At 41.3% G+C, this 25,342-nt stretch overlaps 1 protein-coding gene across 2 annotated transcripts in view; it reads left to right on the top strand.

The window, feature by feature from the left end:
- The window catches only part of LOC139540678 (adhesion G protein-coupled receptor D2), a 143,630-nt gene that overhangs the window by 35,922 nt on the left and 82,366 nt on the right, over nt 1-25,342 (top strand). For both annotated transcript variants that reach the window (XM_071344530.1, XM_071344529.1), the window contains 8 exons: nt 376-431; nt 598-724; nt 3,075-3,178; nt 4,342-4,444; nt 4,633-4,786; nt 5,706-5,839; nt 6,356-6,471; nt 7,891-8,011. In XM_071344530.1, coding sequence (XP_071200631.1) covers nt 376-431; nt 598-724; nt 3,075-3,178; nt 4,342-4,444; nt 4,633-4,786; nt 5,706-5,839; nt 6,356-6,471; nt 7,891-8,011 — 915 coding nt within the window. The remainder of the gene's footprint in view (nt 1-375; nt 432-597; nt 725-3,074; nt 3,179-4,341; nt 4,445-4,632; nt 4,787-5,705; nt 5,840-6,355; nt 6,472-7,890; nt 8,012-25,342) is intronic.

Genomic DNA, 25,342 nt, shown 5'->3' with positions numbered 1-25,342 from the left:
TTGTGTCTAGTGGGTGGTTCTCCTCCTACAGTTTTTCTTAGGCGGGGTTGCCAGATTCTCAAGAACCCCAGAATCTTTGGGTTTCACTAACAAATGGTGCAATTCAAACCAATCATGGTCATTTTTACAGTGGTTGGAGGTGGTTGGGAACAGGGTGAAGTAATGGTTGAGGGAAACATAACGTTGTTATAGAAACTCTACAATACAGTACGTGTCTTTGATTTGACATCTATTCACAAAGTAAAGAGTTGGCCCAGGTCTTTCTAGTAAGTTCCCTGGCCCGATTCTGTGTTGCTTTTGGCGCGTCCTGTCGAAGGGTGCGAGGAGAGAGACTGAGAGAGAAAGAGGGTGAGAAACATCTGTTTCTTGTTCTAGGTGGAGTATTCGCAGCGAGTCACGCCTGTTTGCGTGTTTTGGAATTTCACCCTCATGTAAGTATGACCACACAGTGCAGCTAAATCAGACGTCCCTAGAGTACATGTCAGTAGCGATAAGTCATAACATAACGTTGCGTAGTGTTTGTATGTATGTGTGTGCGTGCGTGTGTGCGTGCGTGCGTGTTTGTGTCATATTGATTTCTGGGTTTTTGTGCCACAGGATTGGGAATTCCAACGGCTGGTCCAGCGAAGGTTGCAGGGTGACTCACACGAGCTCTGATGTCACTTCCTGCTATTGTAACCACACCACCAACTTCGCCGTCCTGATGAATTACATGGAGTCCAAGGTAATGAATAGCATGGTTGTTCCACCAATTACATGCCATTTGAGTAGTGTAACTTGGTGAGGGCAAAAAATTATTTTAACATTCTGGCAAAAAGAGTACGTTCAACTTTATAAAAAACATGTTTTACCATCTAAAGAGGTTAATAAAAGAAAAAAAATAGTACGTAACTGCCAAATAAAGTAACAGGGTTGACCGTAACAATATTGACCGTAACAGTGTTGACGATTTCATCTTAAATCAGCCATAAATCCCCTTTTGACAGGCAGAATGGAATCTTGTTGTGTGAATCAGGGAAGGGCAATTGAATGCAAGCTTCACATTATTTTTGTTATTGTTAAAACATTTCTAGCCTGTCGATCTATGGGTAATAGGGTTGATGTGTTACGCTCAACCCACTCAGTTTTCCACCACAAAACATCAGAAAACTGTCAAAAAGAGTAGAACCAGCTCACCTGCTTTTACACTGTGATTTGACTACTAGATGTTCAATGTTTCTTTAGAAAAAATATATTTTAAAAGGAACAGTTTCAGTTCAGTTTATGTAACAGGGTTGACTTTTTTTTGTTCTCTTGAAATTAATCCCTAATCACATCAAATACACTGAACAAAAATATGAACGTAACATGTAAAGTGTTGGTCCCATGTTTCATGAGCTGAAATAAAAAATCCCAGAAATGTTTCATACGTACAAGAAAGCTTATTTCTCTCAAATATTTCTCTCAAATTTTGTTTTTATCCTTGTTAGTGAGCATTTCTCCTTTGCCAAAATAATCCATCCACCTGACAGGTGTGGTATATCAAGAAGCTGGTTAAACAGCATGATCATTACACAGTTGCACCTTGTGCTGGGTACAATTAAAAGGCCACAGATGTTAGAAGTTTTGAGAGAGCGTGCAATTGGCATGCTGACTGCAGGAATGTCCACCAGAGCTGTTGCCAGATATTTGAATGTTCATTTTAATATCATAAACTGCCTCCAACGTATTGTTAGGGAATTTCTCCCTAACCTAATTTAGGGACCTCACGACGCCAGGTCAGCGGAGTCAATCACCACCTTCCGGAGACACCTGAAACCCCACCTCTTTAAGGAATACCTAGGATAGGATAAAGTAATCCTTCTAACCCCCCCCCCCCCCCCCTTAAAAGAGTTAGATGCACTATTGTAAAGTGGTTGTTCCACTGGATATCATAAGGTGAATGCACCAATTTGTAAGTCGCTCTGGATAAGAGCGTCTGCTAAATGACTTAAATGTAAATGTAAATTTGGCTGTACGTCCAAGCAGCCTCAAAACCACAAACCACGTGTAGCCACGCCAGCCCAGGACCTCCATATCCGGCTTCTTCACTTGTGGAATCGTATGAGGGTGGGTGGAGAGGAGGTGCTGAGGATTATTTCTCTCTGTAATAAAGCCCTTTTGTGGGGAAAAACAAATTCTGATTGGCTGGGCCTGGCTCCCCAGTGGGTGGGCCTGGCTGCCAAGTGGGTGGACCTATGCCCAACCATGGCTGCACCCCTGCCCAGTCATGTGAAATCCATAGATTGGGCAGTAATTAATTTATTTAAATGGACTGATTTCAATATATGAACTGTAACTCTGGAAAATCTTTGAAATTGTTGCGTGTTGCATTTATATTTTTGTTCAGTATAAATAATAATCTTCAGAAAGACTTTGTCAAAGCAACAACATACACTGCAGTATCAGTCAAAAGTTTGGACACACCTACTCATTCAAGGGTTTTTCTTTATTTTTACTATTTTCTACATTGTAGAATAATAGTGAATACGTAAAAACTATGAAATAACACATGGAATCATGTAGTAAACAAAAAACTGTTAAACAAATCAAAACATATTTGAGATTCTTCAAAGTAGCCACCCTTTTCCTTGATGAGAGCTTTGCACACTTTGTGGTAGTGTTATGTTTCAGTTCTGATATCTCATCAAAGAATTTTGTACACATGCACACACACGCATGCATGCACGCACAACTCCAGCAACTGGTGGATTTGTAGCCAGGCCAGCGTAGTTCAGCTCTGCTCTGCTTAGTAGGGTATTATTTGTTGTGTCAAGTATTCCTCAAATCAAGCTCATCTAGCGTCAGTCACTTGCACTTATTGCCATCAGACTGTTGCAAACTCGTATTGTGCCACATTGCCCAGTAGATGTCACTGTTAGTATGGAGAACCATAGGCCTCAGGCCATGTAGGAGTTAATCAGCTATAATATAGACTCGTTCTTAGTGATCAGTACTCAGTGGATGATAACAAGACTTGTGTGTTGACTGTGTTTTGACTGGCTTGTCCTACTGTGTGTATGCGTGTGTGTGCTTTTCTCCCTTTCTCTCCCCAGTGGACTCAGGAGGAGGAGGATATTTTGACGAAGCTGACGTTTATCGGCTCTGGGGCCTCTCTGTGCGCGCTGGTGGTGACCTTGATGCTGTTCACCGTGCTGGAGTGAGTGTTTTATTAGCCAGTCGCCTAGCTGCTACTTTAGAAAAAACACCACCACTGTGAAACTGGGAAGAATTTGAGCCAACATGGCCTCATTGGAGACATTTGGTCTCTAACTTAGCTTCATCCTCCAAAGCCAGCATGGCCCATTTCTTAGTCAGCACTCACTGGAATATGATATTTTAGCCATGCAAAAGCAAACAACATTTACTTAAAGACAGTAAGAGAAAACAAACATTGTAAGCAAGCCCCTTTAAAAGCAATCCATCAGTAGCTACATTCACAATTAAACCTGATTTAACAGCAGAACTTCTCAACAGTAAGTTGCCACATCCAGAGTTCGGGCTTCTAACTCCATTTGAATTTATTAAATTCAGGAAATTCATTGAAGACATTTCTCATTATTTCCAATGAAGAGTTGTCTGAATTGAAATGGAATCGACCCCAACCCTGGTCAAACCAGCCAACAACATACCATTGGAATCATAGAGATACAATTACTAGAATGGGATTTCCCATTCAAGTCAATGTCATTTGTTTCAAGTAAAATTGTCATGATCTCAAGGACTTTGTCCCTTCTAGTAATTATATTTCTATGGTCGGAATCCTGCCTAGTCATCACTGATGCTTCGCTTTAGAAGTATTTAACAGTGCTAATCTAGTTATTAGTAGTGTCTGTGTGTGAACACACACTGAAGGTTTATGGTGGCATTAAAGGGCAGCAAATTAACTCATCAATGTAGATCCAAATCAGCATGGGATTTGGAATAGCCGATTGGTCAATCGGCTATTGTTGGGAATAGCGGGAATAGGCGACTAGACAAGGAGATTTATGAGCCAGTCACACCTAAATCATCCCAGACACACCCGATGGCACACAGATGAAAACAAGAGATGGCTGGTTATTCGCCCCTACTTCATTTGAATAACAACAAAATGACAGACCAACACTTGGTTTGCTATAAAGCTGTGGATGTGGTTGGAGAAATCACAGAGTGAGCCTTTAAAGCCATTCTATTGCTGCTATTACTTTCTTTCTCAGACATTTTGAAAGTATCCATGTGAAATGTGTAATTATTGCAAAGATACTTGATTGGGGTTTCATTGTTATGCCGACGTGTCAAAATATAAATGTTTTCAACACTAAATCTTTTGATTCTGTCCAGCATTCCCAAATCGGATAGGACGTCTATCCACAGGAACCTGTTCATTGCGCTAACCTGTGCCCAGATAGTCCTTCTCTGCAGTGGCTCAGCTGTCAACAACAAGGTAGGCTAACCATCTTGGCTAACTGTGGTGCAAAATAATTAACGTTACAGTCAGTTAGCTACGGCACCTCTCTTTGCTAGGAAACCGCTACCTCTGAAACGGATAGGGTGGCTCCACATTTTGTGACGTATCCTCTTACAAAGCGTATTGGTCTGCCGTGTTGTTTATCTGACCCTTGACCCTGTCAGGTGGCCTGCACCCTGGTGGCGGCCCTGCTGCACCTTTTCTTCATGGCTGCCTTCAGCTGGATGCTGGTGGAAGGACTGCTTCTCTGGAGCAAAGTGGTGGCGGTCAACCTGAGCGAGGACCAACACATGAAGTACTACTACCTCATTGGCTGGGGTATGACACAGAAGAACAAGAGAGAAGAAGATTACTCTTATTCGTCCATTGAGCAACAATGTCTTTTCCATATCCCATTCTCCCCAGCAGACATACTGTACACATACACTGTACATATACTGTACAGTCAGGTCCATAATTATTGGTACCCTTGATAAATATGAGCAAAAAAGACTGTATAAAATAAATTATACAAATACTGAGCTATATTGTATGGGGAAATTATATTATTTTATACTAACACAATTTCTCTGAGAAATATATATTTCTTTCCAGATTCTTCCTATCCTTCATCTGCTGTTATGGACTGCCCTCTTCAGTTCAAACCACAGGTTTTCAATGGGGTTCAAGTCCGGAGACTGAATGTTGATTTTGTGGTAAATTAACCATTTCCTTGTGGATTTTGATTAATACTTGGGGTTATTGTCTTGCTGGAAAATCCACTTGTGGCCATCTGTCAGCCTCCTGGCAGAGGCAACCATGTGTTTGGCTAAAATGTCCTTGAATTGAAGAGGGCAGTCCATAAGTGCAGACGAAGGATATCAAGGATCTGGAAAGATTCTGTATGGAGGAATAGTTTATGATCCCTCCCAACTTGTTCTCCAATCTCATGAAAAAGTCTGTGCCATTATCCTCGCAAGGGGAGGGTGCAGGAGTATTAAAAACGGGTGCAAATAATTTTGACCCCCATCGTTTGAGATTTTACTTGTTAAACAAAATATCTTTCTCTGAGCAATTGTAATAGTTTAAAATAATATAATTTCCCATTTGTTTTAGCATACAATATAGCTCAGTATTTGTATTATTTATTTTGTGTACCTGACTGTACATACACAAACACACACATACAGAAAATACACACACACACAGGAAGATCTGATCTCTCTTGCCCAACTCTCATTCCCTCCCTCCCTACCAGGTCTGCCAGTGCTGATAGTCACCATCACCCTGGCCTCTGCCTCAGGGAAGTACTCTGCTGATGGCCACTGTTGGCTCAGTGTGCAGAACGGGGTCATCTGGGGCTTCGCAGGCCCTGTCATTTTCATAATTATGGTGAGAACACGTGTACACACGCACATTTTTTTTGCTCGCATTGCAATGTCTGAAAGCATTGAAAATACACCGAAAACATCCCAAATACATAATCTATGCAGCTAAAATCTACAATGCCATGTAAAAACAAGTTGACATTAAGGTTAAATAAATTATTCTTTCTCAATTGACCTAATTTTGCTAACCGTTACATTAGACAAAATCAAGAAGTGGTCATGAAAAATCTTGAATTATAGCTCACTTTGCCAGCACTGAGTTAACGCGATGTTTAATGTTGAATGTTTTTATCGTTTGCCAGCCCTAATTATTACCCCCCCCCCAAAATTTGACAAATTTAACTCTAACAGATGACAAAACAATGTCTTAGATACAGTAGGCCTTCTGAATACAAACAGTGACCTCTCACATGACTTGCACATTCTAACCAATTATGTACTGCATTTACACTGTCGAAATGTATGTGAATATATTGTATGTCTCTGTCTAACCGACAGTGTATGTGTGTCCTCTCATCAGGTGAACATCATGGTTCTGATGCGGGTGGTGGTCATCACCATCTCCACAGCCAAGAGGAGGTCCGTCATGCTGGCAATGGATATTAGTCCTGTGGAGCAGGCCTACGAGCAGATCAGGTATGCGCCACACAGGGGCGTACTTTCATTACAGTCACTGCCACTGGAATGGACTACTACTAGGTGGTAGATAATACTAATGTAGTTGTTCTATGTCTTTGCAGAAGTTCCATGGTTTGAGGTTGGTTTTGTAATCTGGTTAGAATTAGTTTTTAACATTGTGCATAAAGCCAGCAGGTATAATACTTTATTACTTGTTATAAGCATGTATGGGGCATTATAATCTCTTATGCAAATAACTCTATGTATATGATGCCTCCCTGCATTTTTTTTGTCTTACAAAACATTATGGACATCTGCTCTTTCCATGACATGGACTGACCAGGTGAATCCAGGTGAAAGCTATAATCCCTTATTGATGTCACTTGTTAAATCCACTTCAATCAGTGTAGATAAAGGGGAGGAGACAATTGAAACATGGATTGTGTATGTGTGCCATTCAGAAGGTGAATGGCCAAGACAAAAGATGTAAGGGCCTTTGAACGGGGTATGGTAGTAGGTTCAAGGCGCTCAACAGTTTCCCGTGTGTATCAAAAACAAGGACATCCAGCCAACTTGACACAATTGTGGGAAGCATTGGAGTCAAAATGGACCAGTATCCCTGTGGAACGCTTTCAACACCTTGTAGAGTCCAATTCCCTGACGAATTGAGGCTGTTCTGAGGGCAAAAGGGGCGGGGGTGCAACTCAATATTAGCACGGTGTTCCTAATGTTTGATATACTCAGTGTTTTAACTGCGTTTGCAAGATTTGAACTACACTGCAAGAGGTGAGGTAGAGTAAAGTGTATGGTGTGTTGGTATTTCCCTTTGTTGTTTCCTTTTCCCTTTGTATAGGATACAGTGTGTGAAATTTGAGTGGAATTATTCATTCACTGAAGTGCTGTTTACAATCTATCAGTGGAAATCATTTCAACGTGTAAATGTTTTTCCTGCAACTCAGCTGCGCTGGTCACAATAACAACTCTGTGGAGGAGGAATATCAATGTTGGTGTTGAGCGTCAGCCGGGCCAGCCCGATGGCAGCCAGAGTGGAAACTTAAACACATTCCTCCGCTGAATAAACTAGAGCCCTCGCCAGCCCCACAGCTGGTGCGGTTTAGCGGTCACCTGAACTGGAAGGTAATTTCATCCTAAACAGAATTAGGGAGCGATTTAGTGTGGAAATTGTCACAATATGAGACTAACCAGCCGCCCCTGTTGTGCTTGGGTCGACCCTCCTGCCAACCTGCCCTATTTGGCCCAGTAGGGAGCCAACCACGTCCAACCAAGCCCATAGCGTTGCGCACTGATCCGATCCAGAATGGACGGGGAGTTTCAGTGTGAGGTGCCTGGATAGGGTGGGTAATGGGGAAACTGTCTACTAGCATGGTGCCCAGTCCTTCAATTTGTGTCGATTGGCTTGTGGTTGCTTTCTCTCAGGGCTGCAGTGAAAGCGGTGCTGGTGCTACTGCCAATCCTGGGCCTGACCTGGCTCTGTGGCGTCCTGGTGCCCTTCTCCATAGTCATGGCCTACATCTTCATCTTTCTCAATTCACTGCAGGTACTGGCCACATACTTTCACTTATCTAAAAAAACGTATCATTCTTTCTGTTGTTCTTATTTTTTCACCCATTCTGTCTCTTTGTGTTGTCTCTCTTCCTCTCACTCTTTCATTCATTCTTTGTCTTTCTGGTGTCCTCTTTCTCTCTCTTCCTCTCCCTCAGTTCGGTGTTATACACGTATGACCGTATTTGGATGTGTAGATTATTCGCTATAGGCCTATTTCAATGGAGGCCTACCCAGTAGAGGGACATACTGATTTGTAGATGTTGATTGGAGAATTAACAAGGATTGCAAGACCACTAACCACCAATAGAGATTGAAGTGGCTCAAGTTTCAGTTGAGACCGTTGGTCTTTGAAAGGCCTCTGGTTTTGCTGTGAGTGAATGGGGTGCTGTATTAGAACCAAGCTCAGAGATTAAAAAGGGGACACAATCAGTATTTGTGGCAAATACGTTTTTTTTATAGGGACTCTCATTTTACCATGAAAAACACCCCCATCGTTTTTTACATTTTTTATCGGAAAGCATTTTACTATTATGCATTCTCGTGATTCTCTTATTCTGACTCTGAAAGAGAGCATCAAACTCTCAAGGTTTCAGTTTGTGTTTGTTATAGACAAGGTTGACTTTGACAGGAAATGAGTAGCACTCTGCTTGTGTTAAACAGGTGCTTCTGTTTTTCAGTGAAAGTTACAAAATGGTTTCATGAGCTACTACAGAATTTACAGGATGGCATCTTGATTGTCAATTGTGTTAATGTTAACTCTTTTTTTTTCAGCTATAAAAAAACATATAAAAACTTCTTTTATTTACAGTGAACAATTTACATAATTTCAGTCAAATTTACCACATCGTATCATGTTTTTGATATTGGATTCAGTAGTCATGTAAATCAAATATTTTTTTTAACAGTGAAATAAGGTATTTTTCTCATTACATTTCATAAATATGACACATACAACATTCTGAAAACATGAATACGTATTTTCTTATGTTTTATCTCAGCAGTGTACCCAGGAGTTAGCCTACATTTTACTTCCGACCCATAATTAACATTGACTTGAGAAATATCGGTTTTCACATGAAAACATTAATTCCAGTGTAACTTAATTATCTTGCTTGCCTGTGAAAATAGGACAGAGAGAGGGAGAATAATGTAATGCTCAGAATGCGGTCTACCCTGGTGTGCAGTACTCACACTACTCACATCCTGCTTGGCAATTTGTAGTCATCTTTAATCAGTTGTATCTTTAATTGAGCCGTATATTTAACAAGAAATCAATAGAGATTTAGCCCGAGTCAGATCATTAAGAAAGCCCTCTCTCTTTCTAACTATAAATAGTTATGTTTCTCCCACATCTAATTACATTTTTTATCATAACAATAATTAATGCAGGCTATCTTAGTAGTTGGGGTGGAGTAACATAGCTTTGATGGACGGCTTCCACTTTAACAGTAAAGTAGAGCCATAGAAACAACTTTTCCTCATAGTTTTTCCTCTGAGCCCTGCTATAAGCAATAGAGCAAACTGAATGAAGAAATGAATTTGAGTCCTTCAAGCTTCCGTACCTCACTAACATGCAACATGACTCCTTTAACATCGTATTATTCACGTGATCGCATAGCAGAGTAATTATAATATTTTTATGTCTATATTCGTGACATAATTGGAGCATTACAAAGATAACATATACAGTTGAATTGCTCAGGTACAGGTAACAAATGCACAACTTTCTGGTCAGGACAGTGTTTTTAACTGCCTGTGTAATATTAAAATAGGCATGTTTGCGGTTTAGATTCGATGTTAGCGGTCATCATGCATTGAGAAAATCATCCTACACATAATCACTGTCTGTATTTATCGCACCAAAAGTCCCAGCCCATGTTTATCGTGTCAATCTTAAATACGGCAATAAATAGCACTAACCTGCACCTTTTTATAATTCACCAGTCAAGTAAAGATTTTTTTATGTGACCGTGTGAGTGAGTACCTTTTGAACAACTTCTATCAATGCTAAATAATGAAATGAAACTAAATAAATGAAATGGCCATCCAAATGGGAATATATACATTTTTCAAATGACTGCTTATTGTGTGGGGTCAGACTGGTCAACAACCCTCGCCTGAGGAGGAATTAATGAAGTGACGGGGCACTCCGTGTCAGTTGGTGTGGCGATTGGGGCCCTATAATAGCCAGCTGCTCCTGAATTCCGTAATCGTCCCTGCTTTAAAGGCTTTGACTGTAGAGAATAGGGCCAGACCACCCCTGCTATGCAGAAAACTAGTCCCCCGTTGCTAACCGTGACCTGGCATTCAGCGTGTTGTCCCTTATTAGATATACCTTGTTATTCGGTATACAAGCCTAATCCCTTATTCGGTTATTGCTCTTCAACTAGAGTGTCACTCATGCATTGCATAATTCCTCAAGTATGTCTTTCAAGTATATTGTTCAGTATTTTGGGACTGTTAAAGCTGAAAATGTCATAGATCACTATATACTAGATATTTTCTCCGTATGCTTTGAATTCTTATCAAAGAATTACGACTTCAGAGGGTGGACATCCGGTGAAACAAGAAGTATCATACATATAGAAAGCATTTTTGAAAGTATTAATTGCTTTGTTGGGAATTTGCGTATCCAGCTGGAATGCCAGCTATTGATGTAAGCTGTTTGGAATCCGAGGCTAGAGTTGAGTCTTTGATTCGATTGTCGCCATCGCTCTGTTTTTAGTCTTTTAGGAAGTATCGCATTTGTTTGATGGGCGAGGGGACGGAAGTCAACACAATTTCGGTGAGTCACAGAGACGGTTCTCAGCACTAGGCCCAGTGCAGAGGAAACATCCTGAGTGCTTTCTGTGATCTTCTAATTGTACTGAGAGTCTTTTCGGCCCGGTCTTTTCCACTGGAACATGAAGAAAATAGACGTCCCCTGTGTACAATTTAAAATGGATTCATCTGTTTTCCTGATGATTTCCAGGCCCATGTGGTGCCCCCTTTCCTCTCTTCTCTCTTGCATAGCTCTCTCTCTCTCTCATAATGCAAGCAAGGCTCAGGCTTTGGAGCAAATTCTTGGGAGCCAAACCATTTATCTTGTTTTTGCAAGTTTTTCGATGTATCTTCCACGTTTTTTGCACCCACTTTTTGTGATACATTTTAATTTGGTGTCATCAGTGAGACTACTTGATGCATAACATAGGCCTATATTGCTCTCCAGTTCTGCTGGAGATGTATCTAACTACAGTATATCCTCGTTCAAATGACATTGATTTCTTGGCGAGGAAAAACCTACTTGAACATTATGAAATTCTAATGGCCCCCCCATAAAGATGATGAAATGCAGGAAATACATAATAATGCACGCAAAACCTCAAGTGATTCCGGCATGTGATAAAAAGGGACGTTTTAAGGACGTTTTTTTATTTGTGGCTATTGTATTTTCAGTGGGGTGGCCAAAGCAACGTAACGCTTAAGCTGCTTGCCTTTACTGTTAAATCAATAAAACAGATAATGTTGACAAGCCTTTTTCATCGCACTCCTCCCCCCTATTGGGTGCTTGACAAGATTGTTTGAGTATTTACAGTGTTGTTGTTCTCTCTTCTTTTTTTTGTTGTTGACAGACATTAACCGACCGTGATAAACAAACGAGCAAACGCGATCATGCATTTTCTTCCACACCAAAAACTTCACTGTATTTCATTAAGGTTAGCTCACAGACCATTTTTTTGTTCTTTTTTCACTGCAACATCTGGGAGTGTGTGCGTGCGTTTGTGTGTGTTTGTGTGCATGTGCGCATATATGTGTGTATCTTTGTGTGGTTTTATACCCTAGCATTTCCTGATATGTCAGTTTTGTTGTCGTTGTTTTCGACTCATTTGATGTTTTGCATTAGGAGCAACAGCACATTGTTTGGTAGATTCTAAATTTGCTCCATTTTTGGAAGCACCCATTGGTTCCGATTGTATTTACTATACCATGTAATTGGTCCTTGGTATATATTATAATATACTGAACAAAAACATAAACGCAACATGCCACAATTTCAGATTTTATTTTATCAGTTCATATAAGGAAATCAGTCAATTTAAATAAATGAATTACGCCCTAATCTATGGATTTCACATGACTGGGAATAAAGATATGCATCTGTTGTCATAGATACCTTTAAAAAAGGAAGGCGCGGGGATCAGAAAACCAGTCAGTATCTGGTGTAACCACCATTTGCCTCATGCAGCGTGACACAGCTCCTTCGCATAGAGTTGATCAGGCTGTTGATTGTGGCCTGTGGAATGTTGTCCCACTCCTCTTCAATGGCTGTGCGAAGTTGTTGGATATTGGTGGGAACTGGAACACGCTGTCGTAGACATCGATCCAGAGCATCCCAAACATGCTCAATGGGTGACATGTCTGGTGAGTATGCAGGCCATGGAAGAACTGGGACATTTTCAGCTTATACGGATTGTGTACAGATCCTTGTGACATGCTAAAACATGAGGTGAAAGCCGCGGATGAATGGCACGACAATGGGCCTGAGGATCTCATCACGTTATCTCTGTGCATTAAAATTGCCATCGATAAAATGCAATTGTGTTCATTGTCCATAATACCATAACCCCACCGCCACCATGGGGCAATCTATTCACAACTTTGACATCAGCTAACCGCTCGCCCACACAACGCCATACACGTGGTCTGCGGTTGTGAGGCCGGTTGGACATACTGATTCTCTAAATTGACATTGGAGGTGGTTTATAGTAGAGAAATGAACATTCAGTTCTCTGGCAACAGCTTCCTCAAGACTTGAGACATATGTGGCATTGTGAAGTGTGACAAAACTGTGCATTTTAAAGTTGCCTTTTATTGACCCCAGCACAAGGTTCACCTGTGTAATGATCATGCTGTTTAATCAGCTTCTTGATATGCCACACTTGTCAGGTGGATGGATTATCTTGGTAAAGGAGAAATGCTCACTAACTGGGATGTGAACACATTTGTGTACAACATGTTAGAGAAATAAGCTTTTTGTGCGTGTGGAACACTTCTAGGATATTTTATTTCAGCTCATGAAACATGGGACAAAATTGGTTAACTGTACATTTACTTTTACATTTTAGAGTGATACAGTATATCGAATAGTTTCATCGATATTTCATTATGTCCCATTCATCTGAATTAAGGTAGTGGGAGAGTCCTACAATAACCAAATTACACATAAAGACAAAAAAGTATCAATTGGCCACCAAACTCCCTCATACACTATATATACAAAAGTATGTGGACACCCCTTCAAATTAGTGGATTCGGCTATTTCAGCCACACCCGTTGCTGACAGGTGTCTACAATCGAGCACACAGCCATGCAATCTCCATAGACAAACATTGGCAGTAGAATGTTCTTACTGAAGAGCTCAGTAACTTTCGACGTGGCACTGTCATAGGATGCCACCTTTCCAACAAGTCAGTTAGTCAAATTTCTGCCCTGCTAGAGCTGCCCTGGTCAACTGTAAATGCCGTTATTGTGAAGTGGAAACGTATAGGAGCAACAACGGCTCAGTCGCGAAGTGGTAGGCCACACAAGCTCACAAAATGGGACTGCCAAGTGCTGAATCACGCAGCGTGTAAAAATCGTCTGTCATCGGTTGCAACACTCACGACTAAGTTCCAAACTGCCTCTGGAAGCAATGTCAGCACAAGAACTGTTCGTCGGGAGCTTCATGAAATTAGTTTCCATGGCCGAGCTTCCGCACACAAGCGTAAAATCGCCATGCGTCAGCTGGAGTGGTGTAAAGTTTGCCAACATTGGACTCTGGAGCAGTGGAAACACATTCTCTGGAGTTGAGTCACGCTTCACCATCTGGCAGTCTGACGGACGAATCTGGGTTTGGTGGATGCCAGGAGAACGCTACCTGCCCGAATGCAGAGTGCCAATGATAACATTTGGTGGAGGAATAATGGTCTGGGGCTGTTTTTCATGGTTCGGGCTAGGCCCCTTAGTTCCAGTGAAGGGAAATCTTAATGCTACAGCATACAATGACATTGTAGACGATTCTGTGCTTCCAACTTTGTTGGTTTGGGGAAGGCCCTTTCCTGTTTCAGCATATCAATGCCCCTGTGCACAAAGCGAGGTCCATACAGAAATGGTTTGTCAAGATCGGTGTGGAAGAACTTGACTGGCCTGCACAGAGCCCTGACCTCAACCCCATTGAACACCTTTGGGATGAATTGGAATGCTGACTGCGAGCCAGGCCTAATCGCCTAACATCCGTTCCTGACCTCACTAATGCTCTTGTGGCTGAATGGAAGCAAGTCCCTGCAGCAATGTTACAACATTTAGTGTAAAGACTTCCGAGAAGGGTGGAGGCTGTTATAGCAGCAAAGGGGGGACCAACTCCATATTAATGCCAAAGATTTTAGAATGAGATGTTTGGTGAGCAGGTGTCCACATACTTTTGGTCATGTAGTGTATATCCCTAGAATATGAGAGGATTTTAACTCCTTCCCGGCCGTCTTTATGAACTTGTGGACCATAAATACCACCATGCCTCATCTGTTCTCTTATCAAGCTGGAAATAAATAGCATGGAGGGGGGGCTTCACTTGGCCATAAATCGCCGACCCTCCGTCATCCAATCTCCGTGCAATGTCATTCAATAGCTCCCTGCTATCCATTACCTGGGCATAATGGGCTCCTGGCCATGCATTGTCCGTCGTATTATTAGCCCATAACTTCTAACTATCAATAACTTTTGAGTGCAGTGGGAGCGAGAGAGAGAGGGGAGGAAGGGAGAGAGAAAACAAATGGGCTGGGGTTTGGAAGTTGGAACTTTGTGAGTTTGCTCATTGTTAATAAGTGTAGAGGAAACTACAATATTAGTTAAAGAATAGTTGTTGCTTTTAAAGTTGTTGGTGTTTTAAGGTTTTGTTTTTGTGCAGCAGAGGTTATAAGGCATTTAAAATGTCTGGTTTTGAACCACAAGAGGGCAGTGTAATTTCAGTCCTTCAAGTTCTTACTATTATAGTGGGGAAAATATGATGAAATCAGTAACTGTTTTTACTTGTGCACTTTCTTGTCAAGCTTTTTAATTAGAAGTTGCTGATGGTGACAACAGCATTTACATTTCCTTTGAAATTAATAGTCCGTTTCTGGATAGAAATGTAATTCCAAACGCATTCAACAGCACTTCAGAAACGGTTTACTTTTTAAATTATGTTTAATGCTGAAGGAATAGATTTGATAAACTCATCTAATTATGAGATTGATTCGTAATTGATTCGTTGTCGAATTAAGTTTTAGCATGTTTAAAAAGGCTACTTTCTGATATTTGAGATAATAGATATTTCCTAAACCTAACATCTTATTTTTCTGATTAAAATATGTTGTATTCCCTGTGCGTTCTGTCAAAATTATATTTTAATTTAATATGTGGTGTCATATATAATATATTGTCATTTCTCATGATGAGGTTTCTGAATAGCCATATGGTGTCGAAAGAATCAATATCATTTGTGCTTTACCATAACATGATTGTTGCTAAGTCAAAGATGACACCCAATCAATTCATCAATACTGGTTCTATACACATTGGCTGTCCAAATGGCATTTTAGAAGCCAATGGAACAAATTACATTTAAAAATAATAATATGAATTTTAGCCAACATGACTGCATTTACACAGGCAGTCCAATTCTGATACATTTTTAACCAGTTGGTCTTTTGTCCAATCAGATCAGCTCTGAAAAAGATCTGATGTGAAAAGATCTGATGTGACTCGTCAAAAGACCAATTAGTGGAAAAAATATCAGAATTGGCTGTCTGTATAAACACAGTCTTAGTAGTCAGGAATCAGGGCTTTGGGCTTTTTGGAAGGACTTTTTTTATTTTGTGTGTGTGAGAGAGTGTCTACCTGGGCCAAAGACATAGTCATAAGAGCATAGCGTTTTTAGACACTCAAGATGTTCTAACTAAAACTCTAAAACTCGAAACTTCAAGAATGTTTCTCTATTTATTGAATGTGACTTTTTTCACGTTTTCCCTTGACGGGTTGTTTTGACATTATTTTGACTGATTGTTTGACTCATTGTGGCTGTTTTGACAGGCCCTTTGAGCTAAGCCTTTGACTGGGGTAATTGTAGGCAGGGATGATAACTTTCCCTTCTGCCCGACTTTAGGGCTGTCGAAAGAGACTTGACACTTTAAATAAGTGTTAAGGCTTTATAAACCCTTTATAAGGCATATAATGATTTTTCAGAAATCATTCATAAGCAAACGTCATGATATAGTCTATTAAGTGTGGCAGAAGGGTCATAATGCCACATTGGGCAAAGCACCAGGTGGAATGAACGTTTTTATCATCCCTTATGTAGTTTAACTTTGCTTATTAATTATATTTAGTGCTTATGAAGCCTCTGAATGCCTACTGAAAGAACTGGACATTGCTTGTGGCATTGTTACTCAGTGGGCCCTGGGCCTGTATCTCTAGGAGTTACACTTGTGCAGGATCGGGGTAGGTTCCGTCTTAAATTCTGCCCACTTTTCCGATATTAACTCAAAATGCATAGTCACAATGGACCATTGCTCAGGATTTTCTAGTCACGGACTGAATTTTGTGTCATCCTCTGATTTCTGCCCTTGACATGAACTTGAAATACAACTCATAAACAAGATATTTCTAATAATTTTCTAGTCATGAAGTGAATTTGGTGTCATGTCTCTGAATTGAGTGGATTCAAATGGATTCAATTGAGTTGACCCCCCCAGTCCACTGGCTGGTGATTGTCTCTGATTAATGGTGGTTGTGGCCCAGGAGGAGATCAGGGGGCCGTTTACACTCCTTTCAGCTGTCGCAGCTGTGTGTCATGCTTCAGTCCCCCCCACACTAGCAATCCCCGATCCGCCCGGAATTTTTTGGCCATGCGTACGCTCACTCGTGTGGATGCCAAGATACCTCCATCGGGGGCGCCCTGGGAGTGGGCCTGGGTCATGTTCTCGCTCTCTGTGTGTGTGTGTGTGTGTGTGTGTGTGTGTGTGTGTGTGTGTGTGTGTGTGTCCAACTCCCGTCAACTCCCCGTTTCCCACCCCAGACAAAGGGGAGACTGGTTATTTTAAATCCCAGCGCACGACAAGGAACAAAAACAGGAGTCCAGCTTTCCAGGCAGTTGTCCAGTCAGTCAACTCACATGAACTCTCCAGCCTCTCCGGGGCAGTGTCTCACACACACACACACACACACACACACACACACACACACACACACACACACACACACACACACACACACACACCTTTCCTCTGTCTCCCTTGCGTAGACACACACACAGGGTTGGGTAGGTTACTTTCTAAATGTGATCCGTTACAGTTACTAGTTACCGGTCCAAAAGTTTAGATTACCTAACCCAGTAACGTAATCTGATTACTTTTGGTTACTGGTTACTTTTGAATAACTTTCCCCTTAAGGGGCATTAGAATACATGTGTCAAACCTATTCTACAGAGGGCCGAGTGTCCTTAATTGATGAATTAAGGTCACAAATGAGTAAGGAACTTCACTCACCTGGTTGTCTAGGTCTTAATTGAAAATCAAAAACCCGCAGACACTCGGCCCGCCGTGGAATGAGTTTGACACCCCTGCATTAGAATAAGACAAAAATGATTAATCAAATGCCTTTGGTGTGTCATCATAGTGGTCTCTGACTTGTGGTCAGACTCGCTCAGGTGGAACAAACTTTAACTTGCGCCTTTTTTTCAATGCTGAATTGAATGTCATTGAGAAAACTGAAAGGTGTCATAATGTAATTTTTTTTAGCAAACATCCTTTCTGAATATTAAAGTAATTGTCTAATAAACTTAGATCTACATCTATTAAATAAAGGTAAAATAAAAAAACACACACACACACACGCTCCCGAGTGGCGCAGCAGTCTAAAGCACTGCATCTCAGTGATAAAGGCATCACTACAGACAACCTGGTTCGATTCCAGGCAGTATCACAACCGGCCGTGATTAGGAGTCCCATAGAGCGGCGCACAATTGGCCCAGCGTCGTCCGGGTTTTGCATTTCCCTGGTAATGGTCAGATTACCAGGGAAATGTTTTTCATGTTGAATTGTTTGAGACGGCAGCAGGCAGGAACACTATCCCCCTAGGTATCCAGTGCCTTTGTAAAGTTCAAAGACACAGCCCCTACTCAGTGTGGAGAAATCTCGCATCACATGCTAACTTAAATAATGCTAATAATGCTAATATTTTCTGTTTTCCCACAACTGTACTTTTTCAGGGTAAACTAAAACCTTTGGTAACACTTCATGATAGCTTTCATGAATAACCATTAATAATGCATTTGATAAACTATTGATAAATATGTAGTTCTGGGTCCAAATTATAGTAAAAAAAAAAAGTATTTATAAATAGTTGAATAGGTATACATTCATTAGACACTCTGTAGCAACAGGTAATAGGGTATCACTATGTAGCATCAGGTACTAGGGTATCACTTTGTAGCAACAGGTAATAGGGAACTTGTAGTGTCAAATACATACACGCACATTAATAACAGGGCATGCGTATATCAGTCCAATAACTGTATTCATAAATGTGTTCATAAATCCCAAAAAATCCAGGGTGCCTGAGAGGACAGGGTAAAGGGCACGGAGGAAAAAGTCAATTCCTTGCTTCTTTATTTATCCAGGCGAGTCAGTTAATAACAAATTCTTATTTACCGGCACAAAACAATGTTAAACAAGATTTCAAGGTCAGTGTTGTCTCTTACTATGAATTCCTAAGAAGATGGCATTTGCAATTAGGTCATAGTGTGCTTTTTTTTAGGTAGTATATTTTTTGTGCATTTGCCTCAAACTTGTTCTTGTTAATTTTTTATGTCTCATTTCATGTTACTTAACTTTGGAAGTAGATGAGTGTTGTACACTATGTCTAAGGAGAACACTGACACATTTCATATAGCATTTCCACAACTTCTTACGGAAAGAAATGAACGTTAGCAATAAAATATCAACTCCTTAAAACCCTTGTCAAAGTCTCACAAATACAATTGACAATTGAAAAATGACATTTGGGTTAATTCCATAAAAAATATATTTTTTAAGTCCAATAGACCAGCAGCGCATAAGTGAGCAATGTGTGGTATTTAAGAATAAAGAAGGGCCTCATTTTGAACCAAACGCCATCCGAGCGAAAACCCAAAAACCTGACTCTATATCGCTGCTGCTGGGAAAATAAGCCGGGGAGAATGATATGCTTCCTGTCAAAAGGAGAGAGAATTCTAAATTCCTGCCGTTACTCACGACACCACCACCTCAAAAAATACCCTTTCTTGTATTAAGCCCACTAGCATTTATTTGCTTAAGAATTTACCTGCCAGCTCAATTTAGTAATAGCCTATGTCATATGAAAGCAAACCATAGTGCAAGCCCATGACCCGAAACACATGATCAGCTGACTCTGACTTCATGACCCTTTTTATAATAACACAACCCCCCCCCCCCCCCCTTCCTCTGCCCTCCCCCTGCCAACCACCCACCTAGCAGTGTCAGGAACCACTCCGACGACTCCAACACTAAAATAACACATTCAGAACAATGACCATTCTATTTATAAGTTCAACCACTTCTTTGCCTTCTCCGACCTGTTGTGAGCTCACAGTTCACACAGACGTGCTCGTCTGGCTGTGACAGCAAGATGGGGTAGGTTTGGTGGATTAGTTAGTTAGAAAGGGGAGCCCTCAGCCCGACCACATCGCAGTCATGTATTTTAAATGGGTTTGAATCTATCTAAGTGCTGCAGACTGTTTGGCCTGCTTTGATGCCTACTTTGCAGATAATTAGTGAGAACTGGGTCAGCATGGGGCAAGGCAGCGGCATCTTTTAAATATTTTGTAGGGCTGAGTGGGGTGGGGGGTAAAGGCCGTCAAATACACATGCCAATTTGCAAGTGAGCTATTCGCTTATTTTCTCGCATGTGAATTAAACCAAAATAAACACCAATGTATTATTCAGGGTCCTTGACTTTGTAAATCATTATTCCTTTTCGAAAGAAAGCTTAATTGTATGTCACAGCTATTATTGAACAGAGAAAGGAAAATTCAGTCTGTCGGTTTATCTAAGAATTTACACTGAAAAGGGATGCTATGCATTTAGAATTTTTTTCCGCATAAAGATTGCCCAGGGAACTACCTGGCTATTTCAAACGTTACAGCATTGTTGTTTCAATGTTACAGCAGCATTGTGTAAAGCAAACATGGCGTGGAGTCGCGGACAGAGAGAACAACGGCAGGCAAGGGGATGTCACTCAGCATTCAGCCTATTTGGCCTTTTGCCCTTCCTCCCATGGCCATGCTGTGCTTTCTCACACACACAGGACAGGGTGAGCCACACACACAGACACAACCCGGCATCTTGTGTCATTTCCTCCGCGCGCCGCCGCGCCGCCTGGCCCTAATGAGTGTTTACAACGACATGCTGATTCCTATTAATCTGGTTATTGTCGACTGGAGGGAGGGAAGAAGAAGGGAGGGGTGGAAGGAGGTAGGGAAGGAAGGAGAAGGGAGGAGGTAGGGTTTGTGTTAGAATGGGCCCATGCCGCTGAAGGTGGGAAAAAGAGTGCGCTCTCTCTCTCTCTCTCTCTCTGACAGATCGGGGCACCACCACCTCCCTTTGCTCCGACGTTACACTGAGCAGATGTGGTTCCCCAGTTGTTATTCCTAGTAATTATCCTCATTAAGTGAAAGCATGTGCCAATCAAATGCCTTTGAGAAGGGCCCCGGCCGGGGCAGAAAATCGCCCTAACACCATCTCGAAAACGTCAAGCCTGTGTCATTTGGACTCATTAGTAGGCTAGATTAAAGGGGTTAGCCGACCAGGAGTTGAGAGAGTCGCGCGGAACGAGAGGCTGAGGCAGCGACGTTATTGCGGCTCGTTTCACTTTCTAGTGGTTGATACATTTTATGATTATCACGTTTAACACTTTGCCACGCTCAATCACATGAAAAGGCCGAAAAGCCATATGCGCCTTTTTTAATCCTTAAAAAAAAAAAAAAGACCTCTTAGATAATTACTCCTTAAAAGTAGAGAAATAAATATACACAAAAAACTATTCCAAATTCAACTAGTTGAGGATTTTTGTAATATATTCTAGTATAAATGATATTTTACGATTTTGTTGAATCATTTCTTCTACAGTAGAAAGAGGGAAATTTTTTATGGCATCTTAAATAGGGACACAAAAACACAGAGCCATACAAATAGAAAGAGAAAAAAAGACAAGACAAGTTCCCCCCAAAAACAAGATATATGAAGTCTTCATGTCGATGAACTACCATTCGTTTTCACTTTGAAGTCCCGCGATCCGTAGTAAACTGTGATTGCATGTGACAGACTCCGGGTCCCCTGCTTTATCATGATGGATACTCCGGCAAAGTGCCTGAACTGCCGCTGGCTCCACACGTCACCGCGGTTGGCATATGCCATTAACCCCAGCTCGCCACACCTCAGGTGGGGAAGAGGAAGAGAGGAAACACGTCCCTAGGATCCAGGAATTGGGATAATACTTCTCTCCCTCGCTAGTGCAACTTTCTCTGAGTTTGCATATCAGCGTGTTTTATTTATTTTTGTTAGTGGGATTTTGCTCCGGCGTGTTGTGTGGTGTTTCTATTGCACATAGAAGCTTGTTTGTGTGTATCCACCAGTTACTACACAGTCCTTTCCTTTCAGACGACCAAAAAAGTGGAGTTTTTGGGAAGTTTTAAGTTTGCCATTAATGAATGGAATGACATGTAAGAAGTAGCTTGAGCTGTTGCAAATAGCATCTGCTACAAAGGGTAGCTGCCGTCTAGTCCAAATAGACACTGCTATTATGATTTTAATATAATTAGCCCAGCACAATGCATGGAAAAAATACAGTCGATACACTGTGCTTACATAGGAGACTGACAAAGAGAAATAGCAAGTTGGCCTTCCTCTCTCGCTTTTTTCCATGCCGTGAAATTGAAGGTATCCTGCAAAGTATCACATTTTCTGCATTCAGTAGGTGTTAGTGTAGTGATGATGGTAGAAGCGTGCCTGATTCTATCCACAGTCAGTTGGAGTATTCTCGCTCAGTTCAGAGCTGAGAGCGGAGTGTTTGTGTGTGAGGGAGATTCCCAGCCCAACCCAAACTCCAGCTGCTCGCTGCTTCTCAGAGATGTAAGTTCGTTTTCCCCCCCCCCCCCCCCCCCCCCCGTTAGTGGAAAATGTGTAATTAAAATATGCCCCAAGATTGACAGTGGGGTCTCATGCAATTTGACAAGGGGGCGCCCAAAAATGTCTGTTGGATATCTAAGTATTGTTAATTAAACAGCTTTCTGGCACTCAGGCTTCTCTTTCCTTTCCCAGTTCAAAGAGTTTGGTTTGACCCATGTGTTAAAAGTTTGTATCAGTTTTCTGCGCTATGTTTTCCTTGGCGTTGGGAACATGCAATGCCAAATTGTCTTGTTTAAAAGTGTGTTTGTTTACAGTTCGTTCTTTCGCCCTTATTTTCTCCCACATGTGTACGCTAGGATAAATCCGGGTATACGGTTACACACTCAGTTGGATTCGAATCGTATTGTAACAGGCAGATTGGTGTAAACGTTCCAGAATTAAGTTAATACACCAGACAAAATCAGTACGTTAGTGAATGGAAAAGCTGCCACTCGAGTGGCTTTGGTCGGTGTACTTAAACAAGAACAAGTACAATAAGAAGTACAATGGTGCTCTCATCCGTTACCGAAGGAGGTTCATCAATAACATTTGGCCCTCTGATGTAAAATCAATACAACACACACCGACACAATGTTAGACCGATGGCAAATGTTGTGACATCTGTCATCGACTGGCTATAAAGATATGTCACCATTGATTTTACCGGGATAGTTTTTTTCACCTTTCTCTCCCTCTCTCTCTCGTAGTTGTTAGGGTGTAATGGGAAAAAATAAATGAATGTTATTATGAATGAGGCATGGTCAGCCTTGCCAAACTCAATTAATATTAGAGAAACAATGTGAGAAAGAACACTGTGATTAGATCTTTCAATTTTCCACGGGACGCTTTGCTGGCAGTTTGAAAATGGGGTGGGATGCTCAGGGGGGAAAGAGTTTTGTTCAGCGCTCGCTCAATACATGTTTTCCCTGACCTTCCAAAACTAGCCCTTCTGAATGGACAACTCTCTCCTGAAAACCAGAACATTATTTGGTGTTTAGGGTCCTCTGTGAAATGTAAAGTCTTTTTTTAGGCTACTTTGAATTCTTCAACAACCTTGACATTTTGTTATGGATTCTTTAATTCAGGGGTTCTCAAAGTGGGGTCCGCGGCCAGATAAAAAAATTAAAAAGTGGCTCACAGGGATATTGGTATCCACAGTACTCTACCAATTATCACATTTTCAACTCAATAGTTCTTGTATTCCCCCTCAACATTTTTTGGGGTGGAAGACATAAATGCACTGGAATTTAGACTTTCAAACTGGAAAGTTTTCTCTACCTCATAGCAAAATGTGTAGAATTGCAGGATATTATATTTAAAGCTGCAACAACAAAAAATCTCTGCCCCATGACAAAATGTGTAGAATTGCAGGATATTATATTTAAAGCTGCAACAACAAAAAATCTCTGCCCCATGACAAAATGTGTAGAATTGCAGGAAATTAGCTTGAAAACGGCTACCTTTTCTCTCTGATGCCAAGAGATGCGGCCCTTTAAAATGTTCCTTCCCAGTGCCCAGACTTGGTTCGTCCTGCCATGTAGTGCCGAAGTCATAGTAAAACTCCTTGTATGCTATTTTTATCTCACTTGAGTTGTGTTCAGATGAATTTGCTATTACAAAGTGGTCCCGGCCCCAAAAAGTTTGAGAACCCTTGCTTTAAATCTTGCTTTCTACTGAAAAATTGAATTTCTGTTGGATGCAAATTGTTTTCATGTTGAAATTAGTAGAATTCCTCTAGTATATATTTTGTATTATGTGTGATCCATTTAATATGGTGCATTTATTCAACATTTATTTTGAATTAATAATTGATAACTTGTTCTATTTGGCAAATATCAGTTTAGAATTCTAATCCAATACCAAATGATCAATAGAGAAACAGATGAAGTTAGATAAGCGTACCATATGTTTAATACAAAGGGATGGTACTGTACGTGATATACCTAAGATGTGATGTGTGTGTGTGTGCGTGCGTGCGTGTGTCTGTCTGTATGTGTGTGCACGAGTGTATACAAAGCGCTTGTGCCTGTGTGTGTGTCACAATTTGCCATGGGTTTGTTTCTTGCTGTATACCTCGTCGCGCCAGTGGTAGCAAGCAACATCTGTTTCGGCTTGTTGTTCCTCTTGGCTGCTTTTCAATTGGATTTCCTCAAGCAGGTCCAAAAGCTGTCACCTCTGCTAGGCTCTGCTAGCTATCAGCACTGGCCCCTATATTAAGTAGGTGTTTCAGGGCTAAGCTAATAACTCTCCCTCCTCTCCTGAGTGATCACAGTCAGCACTGCCCCTCTCTGGGCTCAGTTTACCCCCTGCTCCACAGGGGTGGCTGGCCTGGGGGTCCCCCGTTCACTCTGACACTGTGTGTGTCTGTGGTGTGTGTGTGTGGGGGATGGTGGTGGTGTGGTGGGATGTGACGGTGTGTGTGTGGGGGGATGACCACACGTGTGTGTGTGTGTGTGTGTGTGCGTGTACAACCTGTACGTTAGTGGTAGCAAAATTACAGTAGAACCGTGTAACCGACGGTTACGGATGACAACATTCATGAAAATCAAATAACCGTTTATAAAATATATATACAGCTGACTGCATATTCATGCGTTTCTGCGGTAACATGGACTCTTTTTGCTCCTTGCTGAAACAAGCAAGGTGTTGTAGCAAACTAATCTTCGGTTGCCTGTACAATTCCCCCCTCCCTGCAGCAGCAGCACACATAGAAATAGGATAAATAGAACGTACTTGAAGCCTAACCCTGGCAATTGACCCTTTACTAAGCCCCACCCCCCTTGGTTACTGTTGCAACCTCAGCAAACATTCCCCATTCAATCACTTTGAAAATCTTCTCACAATGATTTCAAACTGTGTTTCCGATACACAATGAAATTAAACACAGACTACCCCTTGCTAATCAGGAAACTCTTGGGTATGTTGTGGTGGACTGTCATTACAATTGCTTCATGGGACCCTGATAAAATTATATTTGTAATATAGCTACAGTAGCCACGGAAAGGCTCAGTTAAAGCTATAACCAAATTGCGTCCTGTTGTCGACAACAGATAGGAGTTGTATTCATAACGTTGCTAACTTAGCTAGCTAACATACATTTTGAAAAA

This window comes from Salvelinus alpinus, chromosome 16, assembly GCF_045679555.1.
Source record: "Salvelinus alpinus chromosome 16, SLU_Salpinus.1, whole genome shotgun sequence".
Classification (NCBI taxonomy): Eukaryota; Metazoa; Chordata; class Actinopteri; order Salmoniformes; family Salmonidae; genus Salvelinus; species Salvelinus alpinus.
This window is presented reverse-complemented; position numbering and strand designations above follow the sequence as displayed.